The sequence below is a fragment of the Oncorhynchus keta genome, chromosome 6 (genome assembly GCF_023373465.1).
Source record: "Oncorhynchus keta strain PuntledgeMale-10-30-2019 chromosome 6, Oket_V2, whole genome shotgun sequence".
Lineage (NCBI taxonomy): Eukaryota > Metazoa > Chordata > Actinopteri > Salmoniformes > Salmonidae > Oncorhynchus > Oncorhynchus keta.
In genome coordinates this window covers 40,666,929-40,689,776 of record NC_068426.1, presented here as the reverse complement: position 1 = coordinate 40,689,776, position 22,848 = coordinate 40,666,929, and the positions used below count along the sequence as shown (strand labels likewise).

Here is a 22,848-nt window from a genome sequence, read left to right as displayed (position 1 = left end):
ACCATTATTTTTGTCTCACTGAGATTTACTGTCAGGGCCCAGGTCTGACAGAATCTGTCCAGAACATCTAGGTGCTGCTATAGGCCCCCCTTGGTTGCAGACAGAAGCACCAGATCATCAGCAAACAGTAGACATTTGACTTCAGATTCTAGTAGGGTGAGGCTGGGTGCTGAAGTCTGTTCTAGTGCCAATGCCACTCTCTTTTCTGTCACTGGTTCCCCTTAAGCCATCCCTCCCTCCCCCATATAACCCTTTCACCCACCTCTCCCATCTTTCTCTACTCTTCTTTATTTCTGTCACTGGTTCACCTTAACCCATCCCTCCCTCCCCCATATAACCCTTTCACCCACCTCTCCCATCTTTCTCTACTCTTCTTTATTTCTGTCACTGGTTCACCTTAACCCATCCCTCCCTCCCCCATATAACCCTTTCACCCCTCTCTCCCATCTTTCTCTACTCTTCTTTATTTCTGTCATTTCCTTCTCTCGCTGTCTCTCTCATTGCTAACCTCTAGTCAATCTGACTAACTATGGCCATACTGAATGCTTTACAGTAATTTCAGAGACACAACAGCCAGTTAGTCTTTTATCTGTTCAATGTCAGAGTTGTTGGGAAATGTGAAATACTCCCAAGTCCTTGATCTTTCAATCTCCATTCACTCCCTCTAGAGAAAACACACACATTCATGCACGCGAACACACACACATTCATGCACGCGAACACACACACACACACATCACTCACTCTAGAGAAAACACACACCTAAACACCACTGAGTCAGTCAAACCTTTATTGAAACATTACAACATTTGTACCTTACTGTTAAAAGCCCCCTAGTTTCAGACTGTGTGTGTGTGTGTGTGTGTGTGTGTGTGTGTGTGTGTGTGTGTGTGTGTGTGTGTGTGTGTGTGTGTGTGTGTGTGTGTGTGTGTGTGTGTGTGTGTGTGTGTGTGTGTGTGTGTGTGTGTGTGTGTGACTGGAGTGTGTGTGTGTTTTATGGCTGGTGTATGTGTATGGCTGGTGTGTGTGTGTGTGTTTTATGGCTGGTGTATGTGTGTGTATGGAGTGTGTATGTGTTTTATGGCTGGTGTATGTGTGTGTATGGAGTGTGTGTGTGTGTTTTATGGCTGGTGTGTGTGTATGGCTGGAGTGTGTGTGTGTGTTTTATGGCTGGTGTATGTGTGTGTATGGAGTGTGTGTGTGTTTTATGGCTGGTGTATGTGTGTGTATGGAGTGTGTGTGTGTTTTATGGCTGGTGTATGTGTGTGTATGGAGTGTGTGTGTGTGTGTTTTATGGCTGGTGTGTGTGTGTGTATGGAGTGTGTGTGTGTTTTATGGCTGGTGTATGTGTGTGTATGGAGTGTGTGTGTGTTTTATGGCTGGTGTGTGTGTATGGCTGGTGTGTGTGTGTTTGTTTTATGGCTGGTGTGTGTGTGACTGGAGTGTGTGTGTGTTTTATGGCTGGTGTGTGTGTATGGCTGGTGTGTGTGTGTGTGTTTTATGGCTGGTGTGTGTGTATGGAGTGTGTGTGTGTTTTATGGCTGGTGTGTGTGTATGGCTGGTGTATGTGTATGGCTGGTGTGTGTGTGTGTTTTATGGCTGGTGTATGTGTGTGTATGGAGTGTGTGTGTGTTTTATGGCTGGTGTGTGTGTATGGCTGGTGTGTGTGTGTGTGTGTGTGTGTGTGTGTGTGTGTGTGTGTGTGTGTGTGTGTGTGTGTGTGTGTGTGTGTGTGTGTGTGTGTGTGTGTGTGTGTGTGTGTGTGTGTGTGTGTGTGTGTGTGTGTGTGTGTGTTTTATGGCTGGTGTGTGTGTATGGCTGGTGTATGTGTGTGTATGGAGTGTGTGTGTGTGTTTTATGGCTGGTGTGTGTGTATGGCTGGTGTGTGTGTGTGTTTTATGGCTGGTGTATGTGTGTGTATGGAGTGTGTGTGTGTTTTATGGCTGGTGTATGTGTGTGTATGGAGTGTGTGTGTGTTTTATGGCTGGTGTGTGTGTATGGCTGGAGTGTGTGTGTGTTTTATGGCTGGTGTATGTGTGTGTATGGAGTGTGTGTGTGTTTTATGGCTGGTGTATGTGTGTGTATGGAGTGTGTGTGTGTTTTATGGCTGGTGTATGTGTGTGTAAGGAGTATGTGTGTGTGTGTTTTATGGCTGGTGTGTGTGTGTGTATGGAGTGTGTGTGTGTTTTATGGCTGGTGTATGTGTGTGTATGGAGTGTGTGTGTGTTTTATGGCTGGTGTGTGTGTATGGCTGGTGTGTGTGTGTTTGTTTTATGGCTGGTGTGTGTGTGACTGGAGTGTGTGTGTGTTTTATGGCTGGTGTGTGTGTATGGCTGGTGTGTGTGTGTGTGTGTTTTATGGCTGGTGTGTGTGTATGGAGTGTGTGTGTGTTTTATGGCTGGTGTGTGTGTATGGCTGGTGTATGTGTATGGCTGGTGTGTGTGTGTGTTTTATGGCTGGTGTATGTGTGTGTATGGAGTGTGTGTGTGTTTTATGGCTGGTGTGTGTGTATGGCTGTGTGTGTGTGTGTGTGTGTGTGTGTGTGTGTGTGTGTGTGTGTGTGTGTGTGTGTGTGTGTGTGTGTGTGTGTGTGTGTGTGTGTGTGTGTGTGTGTGTGTGTGTGTGTGTGTGTGTGTGTGTGTTTTATGGCTGGTGTGTGTGTATGGCTGGTGTATGTGTGTGTATGGAGTGTGTGTGTGTGTTTTATGGCTGGTGTGTGTGTATGGCTGTGTGTGTGTGTGTTTTATGGCTGGTGTATGTGTGTGTATGGAGTGTGTGTGTGTTTTATGGCTGGTGTATGTGTGTGTATGGAGTGTGTGTGTGTTTTATGGCTGGTGTGTGTGTATGGCTGGAGTGTGTGTGTGTTTTATGGCTGGTGTATGTGTGTGTATGGAGTGTGTGTGTGTTTTATGGCTGGTGTATGTGTGTGTATGGAGTGTGTGTGTGTTTTATGGCTGGTGTATGTGTGTGTATGGAGTGTGTGTGTGTGTGTTTTATGGCTGGTGTGTGTGTGTGTATGGAGTGTGTGTGTGTTTTATGGCTGGTGTATGTGTGTGTATGGAGTGTGTGTGTGTTTTATGGCTGGTGTGTGTGTATGGCTGGTGTGTGTGTGTTTGTTTTATGGCTGGTGTGTGTGTGACTGGAGTGTGTGTGTGTTTTATGGCTGGTGTGTGTGTATGGCTGGTGTGTGTGTGTGTGTTTTATGGCTGGTGTGTGTGTATGGAGTGTGTGTGTGTTTTATGGCTGGTGTGTGTGTATGGCTGGTGTATGTGTATGGCTGGTGTGTGTGTGTGTTTTATGGCTGGTGTATGTGTGTGTATGGAGTGTGTGTGTGTTTTATGGCTGGTGTGTGTGTATGGCTGGTGTGTGTGTGTGTGTGTGTGTGTGTGTGTGTGTGTGTGTGTGTGTGTGTGTGTGTGTGTGTGTGTGTGTGTGTGTGTGTGTGTGTGTGTGTGTGTGTGTGTGTGTGTGTGTGTGTTTTTATGGCTGTGTGTGTGTATGGCTGGTGTATGTGTGTGTATGGAGTGTGTGTGTGTGTTTTATGGCTGGTGTGTGTGTATGGCTGGTGTGTGTGTGTGTTTTATGGCTGGTGTATGTGTGTGTATGGAGTGTGTGTGTGTTTTATGGCTGGTGTATGTGTGTGTATGGAGTGTGTGTGTGTTTTATGGCTGGTGTATGTGTGTGGCTGGTGTGTGTGTGTGTTTTATGGCTGGTGTATGTGTGTGTATGGAGTGTGTGTGTGTTTTATGGCTGGTGTATGTGTGTGTATGGAGTGTGTGTGTGTTTTATGGCTGGTGTGTGTGTATGGCTGGAGTGTGTGTGTTTTATGGCTGGTGTGTGTGTATGGCTGGAGTGTGTGTGTGTTTTATGGCTGGTGTTTGTGTTTGTGTGGGGTATGTGTGTGTATGGAGTGTGTGTGTGTATGGAGTGTGTGTGTGTTTTATGGCTGGTGTGTGTGTATGGCTGGAGTGTGTGTGTGTGTTTTATGGCTGGTGTATGTGTATGGCTGGTGTGTGTGTGTGTGTGTTTTATGGCTGGTGTGTGTGTGTATGGAGTGTGTGTGTGTTTTATGGCTGGTGTATGTGTGTGTATGGAGTGTGTGTGTGTTTTATGGCTGGTGTGTGTGTATGGCTGGTGTGTGTGTGTGTGTTTTATGGCTGGTGTGTGTGTGACTGGAGTGTGTGTGTGTTTTATGGCTGGTGTGTGTGTATGGCTGGTGTGTGTGTGTGTGTTTTATGGCTGGTGTGTGTGTATGGAGTGTGTGTGTGTTTTATGGCTGGTGTGTGTGTATGGCTGGTGTATGTGTATGGCTGGTGTGTGTGTGTGTTTTATGGCTGGTGTATGTGTGTGTATGGAGTGTGTGTGTGTTTTATGGCTGGTGTGTGTGTATGGCTGGTGTGTGTGTGTGTGTGTGTGTGTGTGTGTGTGTGTGTGTGTGTGTGTGTGTGTGTGTGTGTGTGTGTGTGTGTGTGTGTGTGTGTGTGTGTGTGTGTTTTATGGCTGGTGTGTGTGTATGGCTGGTGTATGTGTGTGTATGGAGTGTGTGTGTGTGTTTTATGGCTGGTGTGTGTGTATGGCTGGTGTGTGTGTGTGTTTTATGGCTGGTGTATGTGTGTGTATGGAGTGTGTATGTGTTTTATGGCTGGTGTATGTGTGTGTATGGAGTGTGTGTGTGTTTTATGGCTGGTGTGTGTGTATGGCTGGAGTGTGTGTGTGTTTTATGGCTGGTGTATGTGTGTGTATGGAGTGTGTGTGTGTTTTATGGCTGGTGTATGTGTGTGTATGGAGTGTGTGTGTGTGTTTTATGGTTGGTGTATGTGTGTGTATGGAGTGTGTGTGTGTGTGTTTTATGGCTGGTGTGTGTGTGTGTATGGAGTGTGTGTGTGTTTTATGGCTGGTGTATGTGTGTGTATGGAGTGTGTGTGTGTTTTATGGCTGGTGTGTGTGTATGGCTGGTGTGTGTGTGTTTGTTTTATGGCTGGTGTGTGTGTGACTGGAGTGTGTGTGTGTTTTATGGCTGGTGTGTGTGTATGGCTGGTGTGTGTGTGTGTGTTTTATGGCTGGTGTGTGTGTATGGAGTGTGTGTGTGTTTTATGGCTGGTGTGTGTGTATGGCTGGTGTATGTGTATGGCTGGTGTGTGTGTGTGTTTTATGGCTGGTGTATGTGTGTGTATGGTGTGTGTGTGTTTTATGGCTGGTGTGTGTGTATGGCTGGTGTGTGTGTGTGTGTGTGTGTGTGTGTGTGTGTGTGTGTGTGTGTGTGTGTGTGTGTGTGTGTGTGTGTGTGTGTGTGTGTGTGTGTGTGTGTGTGTTTTATGGCTGGTGTGTGTGTATGGCTGGTGTATGTGTGTGTATGGGTGTGTGTGTGTGTTTTATGGCTGGTGTGTGTGTATGGCTGGTGTGTGTGTGTGTGTATGGAGTGTGTGTGTGTTTTATGGCTGGTGTATGTGTGTGTATGGAGTGTGTGTGTGTTTTATGGCTGGTGTATGTGTATGGCTGGTGTGTGTGTGTGTTTTATGGCTGGTGTATGTGTGTGTATGGAGTGTGTGTGTGTTTTATGGCTGGTGTATGTGTGTGTATGGAGTGTGTGTGTGTTTTATGGCTGGTGTGTGTGTATGGCTGGAGTGTGTGTGTTTTATGGCTGGTGTGTGTGTATGGCTGGAGTGTGTGTGTGTTTTATGGCTGGTGTATGTGTGTGTATGGAGTGTGTGTGTGTATGGAGTGTGTGTGTGTTTTATGGCTGGTGTGTGTGTATGGCTGGAGTGTGTGTGTGTTTTATGGCTGGTGTATGTGTATGGCTGGTGTGTGTGTGTGTTTTATGGCTGGTGTATGTGTGTGTATGGAGTGTGTGTGTGTTTTATGGCTGGTGTATGTGTGTGTATGGAGTGTGTGTGTGTGTGTTTTATGGCTGGTGTGTGTGTGTGTATGGAGTGTGTGTGTGTTTTATGGCTGGTGTATGTGTGTGTATGGAGTGTGTGTGTGTTTTATGGCTGGTGTGTGTGTATGGCTGGTGTGTGTGTGTGTGTGTTTTATGGCTGGTGTGTGTGTGACTGGAGTGTGTGTGTGTTTTATGGCTGGTGTGTGTGTATGGCTGGTGTGTGTGTGTGTGTTTTATGGCTGGTGTGTGTGTATGGAGTGTGTGTGTGTTTTATGGCTGGTGTGTGTGTATGGCTGGTGTATGTGTATGGCTGGTGTGTGTGTGTGTTTTATGGCTGGTGTATGTGTGTGTATGGAGTGTGTGTGTGTTTTATGGCTGGTGTGTGTGTATGGCTGGTGTGTGTGTGTGTGTGTGTGTGTTTTATGGCTGGTGTGTGTGTATGGCTGGTGTATGTGTGTGTATGGAGTGTGTGTGTGTTTTATGGCTGGTGTGTGTGTATGGCTGGTGTGTGTGTGTGTTTTATGGCTGGTGTATGTGTGTGTATGGAGTGTGTGTGTGTTTTATGGCTGGTGTATGTGTGTGTATGGAGTGTGTGTGTGTTTTATGGCTGGTGTGTGTGTGTATGGCTGGAGTGTGTGTGTTTTATGGCTGGTGTGTGTGTATGGCTGGAGTGTGTGTGTGTTTTATGGCTGGTGTATGTGTGTGTATGGAGTGTGTGTGTGTATGGAGTGTGTGTGTGTTTTATGGCTGGTGTGTGTGTATGGCTGGAGTGTGTGTGTGTTTTATGGCTGGTGTATGTGTGTGTATGGAGTGTGTGTGTGTATGGAGTGTGTGTGTGTTTTATGGCTGGTGTGTGTGTATGGCTGGAGTGTGTGTGTGTGTATGGAGTGTGTGTGTGTTTTATGGCTGGTGTGTGTGTATGGCTGGTGTATGTGTATGGCTGGGTGTGTGTGTGTGTGTGTGTTTTATGGCTGGTGTATGTGTGTGTATGGAGTGTGTGTGTGTGTGTGTTTTATGGCTGGTGTGTGTGTATGGCTGGTGTATGTGTGTGTATGGAGTGTGTGTGTTTTATGGCTGGTGTGTGTGTATGGCTGGTGTGTGTGTGTGTTTTATGGCTGGTGTGTGTGTATGGCTGGAGTGTGTGTGTGTTTTATGGCTGGTGTATGTGTGTGTATGGAGTGTGTGTGTGTTTTATGGCTGGTGTATGTGTGTGTATGGAGTGTGTGTGTGTTTTATGGCTGGTGTGTGTGTATGGCTGGAGTGTGTGTGTTTTATGGCTGGTGTGTGTGTATGGCTGGAGTGTGTGTGTGTTTTATGGCTGGTGTGTGTGTGACTGGAGTGTGTGTGTGTTTTATGGCTGGTGTGTGTGTATGGCTGGTGTGTGTGTGTGTGTGTGTGTATGGCTGGAGTGTGTGTGTTTTATGGCTGGTGTGTGTGTATGGCTGGAGTGTGTGTGTGTTTTATGGCTGTGTGTGTGTGACTGGAGTGTGTGTGTGTTTTATGGCTGGTGTGTGTGTATGGCTGGTGTGTGTGTGTGTTTTATGGCTGGTGTGTGTGTGACTGGAGTGTGTGTGTGTTTTATGGCTGGTGTGTGTGTATGGCTGGTGTGTGTGTGTGTTTTATGGCTGGTGTGTGTGTATGGAGTGTGTGTGTGTTTTATGGCTGGTGTGTGTGTATGGCTGGTGTATGTGTATGGCTGGTGTGTGTGTGTGTTTTATGGCTGGTGTATGTGTGTGTATGGAGTGTGTGTGTGTTTTATGGCTGGTGTGTGTGTGTTTTATGGCTGGTGTGTGTGTATGGCTGGTGTATGTGTGTGTATGGAGTGTGTGTGTGTTTTATGGCTGGTGTGTGTGTATGGCTGGTGTGTGTGTGTGTGTTTTATGGCTGGTGTATGTGTGTGTATGGAGTGTGTGTGTGTTTTATGGCTGGTGTATGTGTGTGTATGGAGTGTGTGTGTGTTTTATGGCTGGTGTATGTGTGTGTATGGAGTGTGTGTGTGTTTTATGGCTGGTGTGTGTGTATGGCTGGAGTGTGTGTGTTTTATGGCTGGTGTGTGTGTATGGCTGGAGTGTGTGTGTGTTTTATGGCTGGTGTGTGTGTATGGCTGGTGTATGTGTATGGCTGGTGTGTGTGTGTGTGTTTTATGGCTGGTGTATGTGTGTGTATGGAGTGTGTGTGTGTGTTTTATGGCTGGTGTGTGTGTATGGCTGGTGTGTGTGTGTGTGTGTGTGTGTGTTTTATGGCTGGTGTGTGTGTATGGCTGGTGTATGTGTGTGTATGGAGTGTGTGTGTTTTATGGCTGGTGTGTGTGTATGGCTGGTGTGTGTGTGTGTTTTATGGCTGGTGTGTGTGTATGGCTGGAGTGTGTGTGTGTTTTATGGCTGGTGTATGTGTGTGTATGGAGTGTGTATGGAGTGTGTGTGTGTTTTATGGCTGGTGTGTGTGTATGGCTGGAGTGTGTGTGTTTTATGGCTGGTGTGTGTGTATGGCTGGAGTGTGTGTGTGTTTTATGGCTGGTGTATGTGTGTGTATGGAGTGTGTGTGTGTATGGAGTGTGTGTGTGTTTTATGGCTGGTGTGTGTATGGCTGGAGTGTGTGTGTTTTATGGCTGGTGTATGTGTGTGTATGGTGTGTGTGTGTGTATGGAGTGTGTGTGTGTGTTTTATGGCTGGAGTGTGTGTGTGTATGGAGTGTGTGTGTGTATGGAGTGTGTGTGTGTATGGTGTGTGTGTGTGTGTATGGCTGGTGTGTGTGTGTATGGTGTGTGTGTGTGTATGGAGTGTGTGTGTGTATGGTGTGTGTGTGTGTGTATGGCTGGTGTATGTGTGTGTATGGTGTGTGTGTGTATGGAGTGTGTGTGTATGGTGTGTGTGTGTATGGAGTGTGTGTGTGTATGGAGTGTGTGTGTGTGTGGGTGTGTGTGTGTGTATGGAGTGTGTGTGTGTATGGAGTGTGTGTGTGTATGGCGTGTGTGTGTGTATGGTGTGTGTGTGTGTGTATGGCTGGTGTATGTGTGTGTATGGTGTGTGTGTGTGTATGGAGTGTGTGTGTATGGTGTGTGTGTGTATGGAGTGTGTGTGTGTATGGAGTGTGTGTGTGTATGGAGTGTGTGTGTGTGTATGGAGTGTGTGTGTGTATGGAGTGTGTGTGTGTGTATGGAGTGTGTGTGTGTATGGCGTGTGTGTGTGTGTATGGAGTGTGTGTGTGTATGGAGTGTGTGTGTGTATGGAGTGTGTGTGTGTGTATGGGTGTGTGTATGTGTATGGAGTGTGTGTGTATGGAGTGTGTGTGTATGGAGTGTGTGTGTATGGAGTGTGTGTGTGTGTGTATGGAGTGTGTGTGTATGGAGTGTGTGTGTATGGAGTGTGTGTGTGTGTGTATGGAGTGTGTGTGTATGGTGTGTGTGTGTGTATGGAGTGTGTGTGTGTATGGAGTGTGTGTGTGTGTATGGAGTGTGTGTGTGTGTATGGAGTGTGTGTGTGTGTATGGAGTGTGTGTGTGTGTGTGGAGTGTGTGTGTGTATGGAGTGTGTGTGTGTGTGTGTGTGTGTGTATGGAGTGTGTGTGTGTGTATGGAGTGTGTGTATGGAGTGTGTGTGTGTATGGAGTGTGTGTGTGTGTATGGAGTGTGTGTGTGTATGGAGTGTGTGTGTATGGAGTGTGTGTGTATGGAGTGTGTGTGTGTATGGAGTGTGTGTGTATGGAGTGTGTATGGAGTGTGTGTGTGTGTGTGTATGGAGTGTGTGTGTATGGAGTGTGTGTGTATGGAGTGTGTGTGTATGGAGTGTGTGTGTGTATGGAGTGTGTGTGTATGGAGTGTGTGTGTATGGAGTGTGTGTGTGTATGGAGTGTGTGTGTATGGAGTGTGTGTGTGTATGGAGTGTGTGTGTGTATGGAGTGTGTGTATGGGTGTGTGTGTGTATGGAGTGTGTGTGTATGGAGTGTGTGTGTATGGAGTGTGTGTGTATGGAGTGTGTGTGTATGGAGTGTGTGTGTGTATGGAGTGTGTGTGTGTATGGAGTGTGTGTGTGTGTATGGAGTGTGTGTGTGTGTATGGAGTGTGTGTGTATGGAGTGTGTGTGTATGGAGTGTGTGTGTATGGAGTGTGTGTGTGGAGTGTGTGTATGGAGTGTGTGTGTATGGTGTGTGTGTGTGTGTGGAGTGTGTGTATGGAGTGTGTGTGTGTGTATGGAGTGTGTGTGTGTGTGTATGGAGTGTGTGTGTATGGAGTGTGTGTGTGGAGTGTGTGTGTATGGAGTGTGTGTATGGAGTGTGTGTATGGAGTGTGTGTATGGAGTGTGTGTGTATGGAGTGTGTGTGTGGAGTGTCTGTATGGAGTGTGTGTATGGAGTGTGTTTATGGAGTGTGTGTATGGAGTGTGTGTGTATGGAGTGTGTGTGTATGGAGTGTGTGTGTATGGAGTGTGTGTGTGTGACTGGGAGACAAAAGGCAGAAGAGAACAAAGACAGTTTGACGTTAGTGTGATGAACCCACTCTGGAAAAGCCCATATCTGTGGGCGAGATATGAAAGGAGATAGAGGCTGGATGAGAGGTTTACATTCATAATTGGATTTGATCAAAAACAAATTCCGAAGTTGCTAATGAATACAAAACACATTCTCTTTGCAGGCCTGTGTGCATCAAGAGTGTTTGTTTGTGCTCGGCTATGAAAGCCAACTGACATTTACTCCTGAGCTACCGACCTGTTGCACCCTCTTTAACCTCTGTGATTATTATTTGACCCTGTTGGTCATCTATGAACGTTTGAACATCTTGAAGAACTTCTTATCTCTGCCTGGCACAGCAAGATGACTGGAGCCTGGTTCCTCTCTAGGTTTCTTCCTAGGTTCCTGCTTTCTAGGGAGTTTTTCCTTGCCACCGTGCTTCTAGATCTGCATTGCTTTCCTGGGGTTTTAGTCTGGGTTTCTGTACAGCACTTTGTGACATCTGCTGATGTAAAAAGGGCTTCATAGATACGTTTGATTGTTTTGTGTGTGTGTGTGTGTGTGTGTGTGTGTGTGTGTGTGTGTGTGTGTGTGTGTGTGTGTGTGTGTGTGTGTGTGTGTGTGTGTGTGTGTGTGTGTGTGTGTGTGTGTGTGTGTGTGTGTTCTCTGCCTGCTTCAGAGTCACTTTATTCACAAAGTACATTTACACATTCTTGGAAAATAGGACTTGGGGCTGCCAGCAATAGACAATGTGAATAGGGGCTGCCAGCAATAGACAATGTACAAAGATATGATTATAATAATTAATGGAAGCTCTGAAATTATATTTGAGATGCTCATAAAAGAGGCATTCATGCTTTAGGCCAGAGATTGATGCATGAACTGTCTCGTCTAAATCAATAAGATATGAGCTATTTCACTTGTTGGTTCCGAGTGTTTTTATTGTAAGACTTTTCTCACTGTCTCTCTCTCTCTCTCTGTCTCTCGTCCAACAGGTGGAGAGGAAAAGACACATTGGGAATGACATTGTCACCATAGTGTTCCAGTTCCAGGATGGGGAGGACACATCTCCGTCATTTAAACCCTCCATGATCAGATCACATTTCACACGTATCCTTTTCTTACGGTGAAACAAAGACCGCTGGGAAATATCTCTGACATTTCTACAAGCGAGCAGCCACAATCGTAGGCCCTTTCCAGAAACATTGCCTAGCCTGTACTCTCTGGGCAATTTAATGTAAATCTGAAAGAATTGTATAGGTATAAGCAATATGATAGTAGCACCATAGGCAGCTAGGTTGGCATTTTCATCATATTGCTTATTGTGTACCTAGGTATCTAACATTGCATATCTTCACAAGTGCCTACGGGGTAGAGGATAGGGTAAGTGTCTAGGGGGTAGGGGGCTGTGTTTGGACCATACACATCACTGCTAGCTTCATAGATTGTATGTGTTCAGGCTATTTCCTTCATTTTCTCTGCAAGATATCTTTGCGTTAGTTCGATACAACAGTCAAAACGACAGTTACAGGTATGTGGAGGTGTTTTGTCATTAGTATTTGTCAGGTACATGGCACGTCGTTGGTGTGTGTATGTGTGTTTGTGCATGTATGTGTGTTTGTGCATGCATACAGATGTAGGATCTTAATTTGATGACTCTTTTGTTTATGAGAATTTTCCTGCACAGCAGAAAATGCTAACTTAGTGTATTCAAGGTTTAAAAATGCTTGAAGTTTGTAATTTCCACTTTAAAAATGTAAGACATGATTTGCCCTAACGTAAAATACAGTATATCAACCCCGACAAAAACAAAAACATATATTCATATTAATGTATTATAATCCACATAATAATTTCCTGTTGCTGTAGGATTATTTTCCAGCTGTAGCACACTGTGTGTGTGTGTGCGTTAAATATAACAGTGCTTTGTGTGTTCCAGATTGAAGATTTTCTCCGAGGAGAGTGTGCCACTGTTCGGACCGCCCCTCCCCTCACCACCAGTGTTTACAGACCACCAGGAATTCAGGGACTTTTTGTTAGTCAAGCGTAAGATCAGTGACTTACTCTCTCTCACACACTGTTTAGTTTACAGACTGTTACAGCTGAACTGTGTGCAATGAGCTAATGCACTGCAGTGACTAATCGGTCACAAGTGTCACATTTAAAGGCCCTTTCCTCGTGCTGTGCCACATGTGGCATAACCATAGTAGGACGTGAATTAATAGTAAAACCTCTGCAGAATGTAGACATTATAATTTATGGAGACATTCATTAAGCATTTACAAGACGTTGATCGTTTTAAATGTGACCAAAGAAAGTTTGAGTTTGAATTTTTTGAAGCTTTGTAAAAAAATTAAAAAAATTGAAGCTTTGTAAAAAAGCTTTTACGGTGATCATATAAGTGTGTACGTACATGTGGGTATGTTCTCCTAATGAACCCCTCTCTCTCTCTGTCCTGCAGTAATCAATGGAGAAAAGGCCACCCTGGAGACGCCCACGTTTTCCCAGAAGCGCCAGCGGACTCTGGACATGCTGATCCGTTCCCTCTACCAGGACCTCATCCCTGACCTCCACAAGGTACAGCTCTCCCACACACTAACTAACCCGGCCTGGTCTATCCCTACCCTTTTCACACTACTGAGCCAAACCGAGCCGAGCTAAACTGAGTTGTCCTCCACTGGCTTGGTTATGCATCCAGCCATTATAGTTGCAGGAACAATGATGATGAGTCAAATTAAATATATGTGCCAGCGTGGTTCACGATGGTGTGAAAAGGGGCTCTCCTTTCCTCTGGTTCTGCTCCTGCTTCTAAAAACAAGCCTTTCCTCCAACTTCCATAGTCCACAAGTTTGCTCTTTAATTCATGCGTCTTGATTGGAATATGAGGTAGTGACATGACTCTATACATAAAATGTACTGTATTTATATAGCCCTTCGTACATCAGCTGATATCCCAAAGTGCTGTACAGAAACCCAGCCTAAAACTCCAAACAGCAAGCAATGCAGGTGTAGAAGCACGGTGGCTGGGAAAAACTCCCTAGAAAGGCCAAAACCTAGGAAGAAACCTAGAGAGTAACCAGGCTATGAGTGGTGGCCAGTACTCTTCTGGGTGTGCCGGGTGGAGATTACATGGCTAAGATGTTAAAATGTTCATAAACTACCAGCATTGTCAAATAATAATAATCACAGGCAGAACAGTTGAAACTGGAGCAGCAGCACGGCCAGGTGGACTGGGGACAGCAAGGAGTCATCATGCCAGGTAGTCCTGAGGCATGGTCCTAGGGCTCAGGTCCTCAGAGAGAGAGAGAAAGAAAAAGAGAATTAGAGAGAGCATACTTAAATTCACACAGGACACCGGATAAGACAGGAGAAGTACTCTAGATATAACAAACTGACCCTAGCCCCCCGACACATAAACTACTGCAGCATAAATACTGGAGGCTGAGACAGGAGGGGTCAGGAGACACTGTGGCCCCATCCGATGATACCCCCGGACAGGGCCAAACAGGAAGGATATAACCCCACCCACTTTTCCAAAGCACAGCCCCCACACCACTAGAGGGATATTTTGTGTCTCTCACATGGGTAGGCAGACCATTCCATAAAAATTGAGCTCTATAAGAGAAAGCCCTGCCTCCAGCTGTTTGCTGGAGAATTAGGAGGCCTGTGTCTTGTGACCGTAGCGTACGTGTAGGTATGTACGGCAGGACCAAATCAGAGAGATGGGTAAGAGCAAGCCCATGTAATGCTTTGTAGGTTAGCAGTAAAACCTTGAAATCAGCCCTTGCCTTGACAGGAAGCCAGTGTAGGGAGGCTAGCACTGGAGTAATATGGTCACATTTTTGGGGTTCTAGTCAGGATTCTAGCAACCGTATTTAGCACTAATTGAAGTTTATTTTGTGCTTTATCCGGGTAGCTGGAACGTAGAGCATTGCAGTAGTCTAACCTAGAAGTAACAAAAGCATGGATTCATTTTTCTGCATGATGTTTGGACAGAAAGTTTCTGATTTTTGCAATGTTACGTAGATGTAAAAAAACTGTCCTTGAAACAGTCTTGATATGTTCTTCAAAAGAGAGATCAGGGTCCAGAGTAACGCAGAGGTTCTTCACAGTTTTATATATTTCCCTTTGCACCAGCTTCTGACCACTGATCTGATCTAGGCTCTCTGGTCACGGTTTGTACCACAGCCAATTGAGCTACCTACTGTTCTGAACCACTACAGCCCTGTCTATCTCTCTCGGCTCTAACCACTGCAGCCCTGTCTATCTCTCTCGGCTCTAACCACTGCAGCCCTGTCTATCTCTCTCGGCTCTAACCACTGCAGCCCTGTCTATCTCTCTCGGCTCTAACCACTGCAGCCCTGTCTATCTCTCTCGGCTTTAACCACTGCAGCCCTGTCTATCTCTCTCGGCTTTAACCACTGCAGCCCTGTCTATCTCTCTCGGCTCTAACCACTGCAGCCCTGTCTATCTCTCTCGGCTTTAACCACTGCAGCCCTGTCTATCTCTCTCGGCTCTAACCACTGCAGCCCTGTCTATCTCTCTCGGCTCTAACCACTGCAGCCCTGTCTATCTCTCTCGGCTCTAACCACTGCAGCCCTGTCTATCTCTCTCGGCTCTAACCACTGCAGCCCTGTCTATCTCTCTCGGCTCTAACCACTGCAGCCCTGTCTATCTCTCTCGGCTCTAACCACTGCAGCCCTGTCTATCTCTCTCGGCTCTAACCACTGCAGACTGCATAACACTGGGACTCCTGGATACTGCTACAACGCTCACATTTTGTGGACTCTCCTCCCTCTCTCTGTACCCCATGCCACTTCCTTTGTCTATTGTTTCTCATATGACTCAGTTCTATGCTGCTGTATGTCCCACTATCTCCGCTTCTCTATCTCTCTTTCTGTGTGTGTGTGTGTGTGTGCGCATGTGTGTGTGCGTGTGTGTGTGTGCACTTGTGTCCGATGTGCAGGTTCCCTTCTCTCCCCAGAACATGCTCAACAGACGCTCGTTCAGTGACGTGCTTCCAGAGTCGCCCAAGTCCGCCCGCAAGAAGGAGGAGGCACGACAGGCCGAGTTCGTCAGGATAGGACAGGTGACACACACAGGGACAGACAACATACAGAGTAGCACAGTCACAGTCTTTATCTCATATGCATGCACCACACACTCTCATGCTCTCTCTCTGTTGTCCAGGCACTAAAGCTCAAGACCATCGTCAGAGGAGATGCCCCCACCAGTCTGGTCACTACGGGCCTGTGTAGAAAAGAGGTGAGAAGACCAACAGACACACACACACACACACACACACACACTCAGCCCCATGCACTAGAGGTTGACACAGGAGTGTCAGTCCTGATCCTGCATCAGTTCTATAACCCTGAAACTTTCCTGTCCCTTTCTGATAAAAAGTACTCCCATCCAGTGATATGTAGGCTATTGTGTTAGTTCAGTAATACAATTTGAGACTGTGAAATGTGATTGTCTTACCTATTTTAGTTAAATGCACTGACTGTAGGCCTATTCTAAATGAACCTAAATGTAGATAGATTAAGCTGGAGGATGAGGACAGAGACCCCAGCAGGATGGTCGGCTCAGCACAGCACCGGCTTAGAGCACATTAACATTTGCATTTGTATTTATTATGGATCCCCATTAGCTTCCTGGGGTCCAGCAAAATGAAGGCATTTTATACCATTTTAAAACAGTCCAATACATTCACAGATTTCACAACACACTGTGTGCCCTCAGGCCCCTACTCCACCACGACCACATCTCTACACTACTAAATCCATGTTTATGTATAGTGCTGTATGTTATCGTGTATGTTTGTGTCGCTTCACAGTCCCCGCTGTGTGTTTTTTCATCTGTTTTTTAAATCTAATTTTACTGCTTGCATCAGTTACTTGATGTGGAATAGAGTTCCATGTAGTCGTGGCTCTATGTGGTACTGTGTGCCTCCCATAGTCTGTTCTGGACTTGGGGACTGTGAAGAGACCTCTTGTGGCATGTCTTGTGGGGTATGCATGGGTGTCCGAGCTGTGTGCCAGTAGTTTAGACAGACAGCTCAGTGCCCGTAGAACATGCCTTGTTGATCATGTTAAGAAGGCAGAGCATCTCTTTATTATAGACAGACTTCTCCCCATCTTCGCTACTACTGCATCAACATGTTTTGACCGTGACAGTTTACAATCTAGTGTTACTCCAAGCAGTTTAGTCATCTCAACTTGCTCAATTTCCACATGATTTATTACAGGATTTAGTTGAGGTTTAGGGTTTAGCGAGTGTTTTGTTCCAAATACATTGCTTTCAGTTTTAGAAATATTTATGGCTGACTTGTTCCTTGCCACACACTCTGAAACTAACTGCAGCTCTTTGTTGAGTGTTGCAATCATTTCAGTTGCTGTAGTAGCTGACGTGTATAATGTTGAGTCATCCGCATACATCGACACTCTGACTTTACTCAGTCAGTGGCATGTTAGTAAAAATTTAAAAAACAAGGGGCCTAAACAGCTACCCTGGGGAATTCCTGATTCTAACTTGATTATGTGTTCTGTTAGACAAGTAACTCTTTATCCACATTATAGCAGGGGGTGTAAGGCCATAACACATGTTTTTCCAGCAGCAGACGATGATCAGTAATGTCAAAAGCTTCACTGAGGTCTAACAAGAGAGCTGTGCTTGTTGCGTGTCCTTCCCTGTAAGCATGCTGAAATTCTGTTGTCGATTTGTTTACTGTGAAATAGTATTATATCTGGTCAAACACAATTTTTTCTAGAAGTTTACTAAGGGTTGGCAACAGGCTGTTTGGTCGGCTATTCGAGGCAGTAAAGGAGGCTTTACTAGGTAGCGGAATGACTTTAGCTTCCCTCCAGGCCTGAGGGCACCCGTTCTCTAGTAGGCTTAAATTGAAGATTTGGTAAATAGGAGTGGCAATATCCAATTGTTAGTAGTTACTATCTTGTCTCAACGCTACAACTCCCGTATGGGCTCGGGAGAGATGAAGGTCGAGAGCCATGCGTCCTCCGAAACACAACCCAACCAAGCCGCACTGCTTCTTAGCACAGGGCGCAACCAATCCGGAAGCCAGCCGCACCAATGTGAACCTAGCGACCTGGTCAGCGTGCACTGCTCCCGGCCCGCTCCGTTAGCATTTCTGTCTTTTCGGTAGATGTTATAACCATGTATTGCAAAGGTATTATCTAAGTGAGTTTCATAGAAATGAATGTCAGAATATGTTACAAAGTTATTGACTTCATGGACCTTGTTTGGACCTTGTTTCTTAGGCTATGTTAATGTTAATATAGGCCATTTGTTAGCACTTTTCTGATTTGCTTGATTGTTTTTGATGCTTTACTGGGAAGCTCATCAGAGGTAGATTTACTCATGTTATTTACATTGGAGCGCAGAGTGAGCTCTATAAAGTGGTCTTCCTACTATTGCACACAGCCTCAGTGCTAACAGTGGTTTATAGGCTCATGATTACTGCTTACATTAGCTGTAGGATAAACAGATGTATTTGGTGCAATTAGGGGTACATACATTTAATGACTTACATTGTGTTTGCCAATAGCCCTAAGATCATTGTCACAATGCTACGGATTAACTGAGCTCTTGGATCATCAGCAGCTGTGTCGCTTCAGCCCGCTTGTCCCGCTCTCCGGATGGTAGCCTATTTGTTTAAACGCACAATTGTTTTACAAGCTGTGTACCCGGTTCCTACGTTTTCAAAGACAACTCCATAAAATGTTTCTAAAACACCGCTCTTTCCTTGGCTCTAATGTTAGTGTCTGCAACAAGACATTGCAATTCATCTATTGGAGGCTTCATCATTTAGCCTACTGACGTAGAAAATATGTGAACACCCCTTCAAATTGGTGGATTCGGCTATTTCAGTCACACCTGTTGCCGACGGGTGTATAAAATTGAGCACACAGCCATGCAATCTCCATAGACAAACGTTGGCAGTAGAATGGGCCTTACTGAAGAGCTCAGTAACTTTCAACGTGGCACCATCATAGGATGCCACCTTTCCAAGAAGTCTGTTTGTCAAATTTCTGCCCAGCTAGAGCTAACCCAGTCAACTGTAAGTGCTGTTATTGTGAAGTGGAAATGTCTATGAGCAACAACGACTCAGCCACAAAATGGTAGGCCACACAAGCTCACAGAACGGGACAGCCGCGTGCTGATGCGCGAAACCCATGTCCTCGTTTGCAACACTCATTACAGGGTTTACAAACTGCCTCTGGAAGCAACGTCAGCCGCACACAAGCCTAAGATCACCATGTGCAATGCCAAGCATCGGCTGTAGTGGTGTAAAGCTCGCCGCCATTGGACTCAGGAGCAGAGTGGAAATGCGTTCTCTGGAGTGATAAATCACTTTTCACCATCGTGCCAACTGTAAAGTTTGGTGGTGGAGGAATAATGGTCTGGGGCTAGGCCCCTTAGCTCCAGTGAAGGGAAATCGTAACACTACAGCATACAATAACATTATAGATGATTCTGTGCTTCCAACTTTGTGGCAACAGTTTGTTTCAGCATGACACTGTCCCCGTGCACATAGCGAGGTCCACATACTTTTGGTCATGTAGTGTATATTAGGCCTAACCTACACAGTTGTTGATTTTATGAATTGCTGTACACACTTCCACCCCAAAAAAACTCTGTTTTTAACTATTCCTGTAGACTGTTGATCCTGTCCCGAACTTGATTCTAGATCTTAACGCCCATAATCCGAGTCCTGTTTCCTTGTCAACCTTTACCATGCACTACTTTTTGTCTCACTGAGGCCTAGTGGATCACCATGCCATAATACCATATTTACTAACTGTGTGACATGTTCTGTTGTAGCATTGTAACATAATGTAGACGCCAGTTGATATACTGGTAACTACGTGTTTGTGGTTATGCTGTGATGTCCTTTTTGTGTGTGTTTGTGTGCTGCAGCCTTGGGAGTCCCAGTCGTTCTGCAGTACGTTTTCCTATGAGACAGTGTGTGCCGACTCCTGGGGTCAGTCTCTGTTGGTCGCCACGGAAGCAGCAGGGGTCATGATGATAGATGGTGAGGTCATCACACACATATACACACACACTGAGGTTATAGAATGAAATGCGCTTTATAATTAGTGGACTATTTTATTATAACTGTCATATGTATTATTCAATTATCACTTGAATGTCAATGATTTATTCAGCATTGATGTCATCATAAAATTCAACTCTTAACATTATAATTTCCCTATATTTCAGCTGTTGATCCACTTCTTTCAAACCCAGGTGAGTGTAACACAGTCATTTCTCCCCATTCAGTGCTACAACTTGTTTTCAATAAACTGAAATAATTTAATTCAGCCTACTATTTCAGGCAATGTTTTTATTATTGCAGCAACGACATCAGTCAGTGTTTTCATCAATAATTAGTAAGATCCTGAGCGCTGCATAGGGAATGACCAATAGACCAATGTGTTGTGTTGGTAGACGCCCAGGTCCTGCCCCCAGTGCAGGTGTTTGATAAGACCATGGTGGTGAAGCAGATGCATGTTCTAGAGCCTCAGGATCTCCTCATCACCAGGACTGACAAAGGTGTGTGATGGTCTCTTTGTCTCTCTTCATCTGACTCTCTTTCAGTCTCTTATTCTCTCTCTCTCTCTCCCCCCTCCCTCATTCCCTCACCTATTTTCTATTTCAAATGTTTTGCTTCCTCCCACTCCCTCCTCTCTCTCTCACTCTCTCTCTCACTCTCCCTCACTCCTTCCATCCCTCTTTTTCTGAGTATTAGGCTCTTTACTTCTCTCTCCGTCTCTCTGTCACTCCAGCAAACACATTGATCTTCCTCCCCGGGCTGAGGAGGCTGACCTATACACATCCACTCTCTGTAGACTGCTGTTTGTGTGTTTGTTTGTGTGTATCCTGTAGGAACAGGTTCTGGGTTGACCTACTGAGATACACTTACACTTCCCACTGTTACACCTACTGAGATACACTTACTGTTATCACTCTTCAGATAAGGAGAGAGAAAGAGAGACTGAAACCGAGAATGAACAAGGGGGGGGGGCAAACCTTTATTTTGGATTTATTTAACCTTTATTTAACTTGGCAAGTTGGTTAAGAACAAATTCTTATTTGCAATGACGTCCTACACCGGCCAAACACGGACGACGCTGAGCCAATTGTGCGCCGCCCTGTGGGACTCCCAATTACAGACGCTTGTGATACAGCCTCGATTCGAACCAGGGTGTCTGTAGTGACGCCTCTAGTACTGAGATGCAGTGCCTTAGATCACTGTGCCACTCGGGAGGAAGGGAGTGAGGGAGGAAGGGAGTGAGGGAGTGAGGGAGGAAGGGAGTGAGGGAGGAAGGGAGTGAGGGAGGAAGGGAGTGAGGGAGGAAGGGAGTGAGGGAGTGAGGGAGAGACACAGTCAGACAGAACAGAAGAAATGCTCATCCAAATAATGCTTGTTTTTATTTCAATGTAATGTAAAGAGAACATTCCAGGTTATGTCTATTATATAGTTGTTTTAGCACCAATCACAAAAGCCAGTCTTGTATTTCCATACACTGTAATGTATTCACCATAACATTGACAGACCTTACTAAAGTGTGACATATGTCAGAGCTAGAGCTTCTACAAGTGATAGGATTCCATAGTGATTTAATTAAGCCTATTTTAACCTCAAATCAAGTGTTATTTGTCACGTGCTTCATAAACAGGTACATGTATAATAACAGTGAAATACTTACGGGCCCTTCCCAACAATGCAGAGAGAGACAGTAACACAAGGAATAAATACACAATGAGTAATGAACACTCAGGAAGCAGCTGCAGTCGGTGAGTTTAATAGGAACGAACAAAGTGAACAGCGTCTAAAGATGAAAAATAATGGGTGATACAACGGAGCCCTGGATAAAGGGGAAGTAATCAGGGTGTGATGAAGTCCAGGTGATGGGTTACCAGGACCGGTGGTTGGTAGACTGGCGACGTCTAGGAGACATTATAATTGAGGTAGATATCTACACATAGGTAGGGATTAAGTGACTAGGCAACATGATAGATAATAAACAGTAACAGCAGCATATATGGTCCTTCTGTAGCTCAGTTGGTAGAGCATGGCGCTTGTAACGCCAGGGTAGTGGGTTCGATTCCCGGGACCACCCATACGTAGAATGTATGCACACATGACTGTAAGTCGCTTTGGATAAAAGCGTCTGCTAAATGGCATATATTATATATGATGAGTCAAAATAGTTTGTTCAAAAAGGTCAATGCAGATACTCTGGGTAGCTATTGGTTAATAACTTCTTGCGACTACCAAACCCGTATCTGGGAGCGTAATCAAAGCCTCAAGCGCATTACCATAACGCAACGTTTCCTATTCATGAAAATCGCAAATGAAATTAAATAAATATATTCAAACACAAGGTTAGCCTTTGTGAACAACACTGTCATCTCAGATTTTCAAAATATGCTTTTCAACCAAAGCTACACAAGCATTTGTGTAAGAGTATTGATAGCCTAGCATAGCATTAAGCCTAGCATTCAGCAGGCAACATTTTCACAAAAACAAGAAAAGCATTCAAATAAAATAATTTACCTTTGAAGAACTTTGGATGTTTTCAATGACGAGACGCTCAGTTAGATAGCAAATGTTAATTTTTTTCCAAAAAGATTATTTGTGTGGGCGAAATAGCTCCGTTTTGTTCATCACGTTTGGCTAAGAAAAAGACCGGAAAATGCAGTCACTACAACGCCAAACTTTTTTCCAAATTAGCTCCATAATATTGACAGAAACATGGCAAGCGTTGTTTAGAATCAATCCTCAAAGTGTTTTTCATATATCTATTCGATAATATATCAGTTGTGACAGTTGGTTTCTCATCAGAAGCGAACGGAAAAATACTGCAGCTGGAGATTACGCAATAATTGCAACGGAGGACACCAAGCAACCACCTGGTAGATGTAGTCTCTTATGGTCAATCTTCCAATGATATGCCTACAAATACGTCACAATGCTGTCGACACCTTGGGGAAGCGACAGAAAGCCTAAGCTCATTCGTGGCCCATTCACAGCCATATAAGGAGTCATTGGCATGAGGCGGTTTCAAAAAATGCGGCACTTCCTGATTGGATTTTTATCTGGGTTTCGCCTGTAACATCAGTTCTGTGGCACTCACAGACAATATTTGGAAACGTCAGAGTGTCTCCTTTCCAAAGCTGTCAATTATATGCATAGTCGAGCATCTTTTCGTGACAAAATATCTTGTTTAAAACGGGAACGTTTTTCATCCAAAAATTAAAATAGCGCCCCCATTTTAGCAGTCTTATTGCATGGGGGTAGAAGCTGTTTAGGGTCCTGTTGGTTCCAGACTTAGTGCATCAGTATTGCTTGCCGTTCGGTAGTAGAGAGAACAGTCTATGACTTGGGTGGCTGGAGTCTTTAACAATTTTTAGGGTTTTCCTCTGACCCCGCTTGATATAGAGTCCCTGGATGGCAGGGAGCTCGGCCCCAGTGATGTATTGGGTTGTACACACTACC

At 45.1% G+C, this 22,848-nt stretch overlaps 1 protein-coding gene across 6 annotated transcripts in view; it reads left to right on the top strand.

The window, feature by feature from the left end:
* Positions 1-22,848, top strand: part of LOC118385595 (GTPase-activating Rap/Ran-GAP domain-like protein 3) — a 180,329-nt gene that overhangs the window by 121,777 nt on the left and 35,704 nt on the right. For 4 of the 6 annotated variants that reach the window (XM_052521531.1, XM_052521528.1, XM_052521530.1 and 1 more), the window contains exons 12-20: positions 11,318-11,432; positions 11,808-11,853; positions 12,262-12,368; positions 12,784-12,899; positions 15,289-15,411; positions 15,513-15,587; positions 19,263-19,377; positions 19,566-19,592; positions 19,794-19,898. In XM_052521531.1, the coding sequence (XP_052377491.1) occupies positions 11,318-11,432; positions 11,808-11,853; positions 12,262-12,368; positions 12,784-12,899; positions 15,289-15,411; positions 15,513-15,587; positions 19,263-19,377; positions 19,566-19,592; positions 19,794-19,898 (829 nt within the window). The remainder of the gene's footprint in view (positions 1-11,317; positions 11,433-11,807; positions 11,854-12,261; positions 12,369-12,783; positions 12,900-15,288; positions 15,412-15,512; positions 15,588-19,262; positions 19,378-19,565; positions 19,593-19,793; positions 19,899-22,848) is intronic. The other 2 variants (XM_052521533.1, XM_052521529.1) reach the window with 1 other exon arrangement.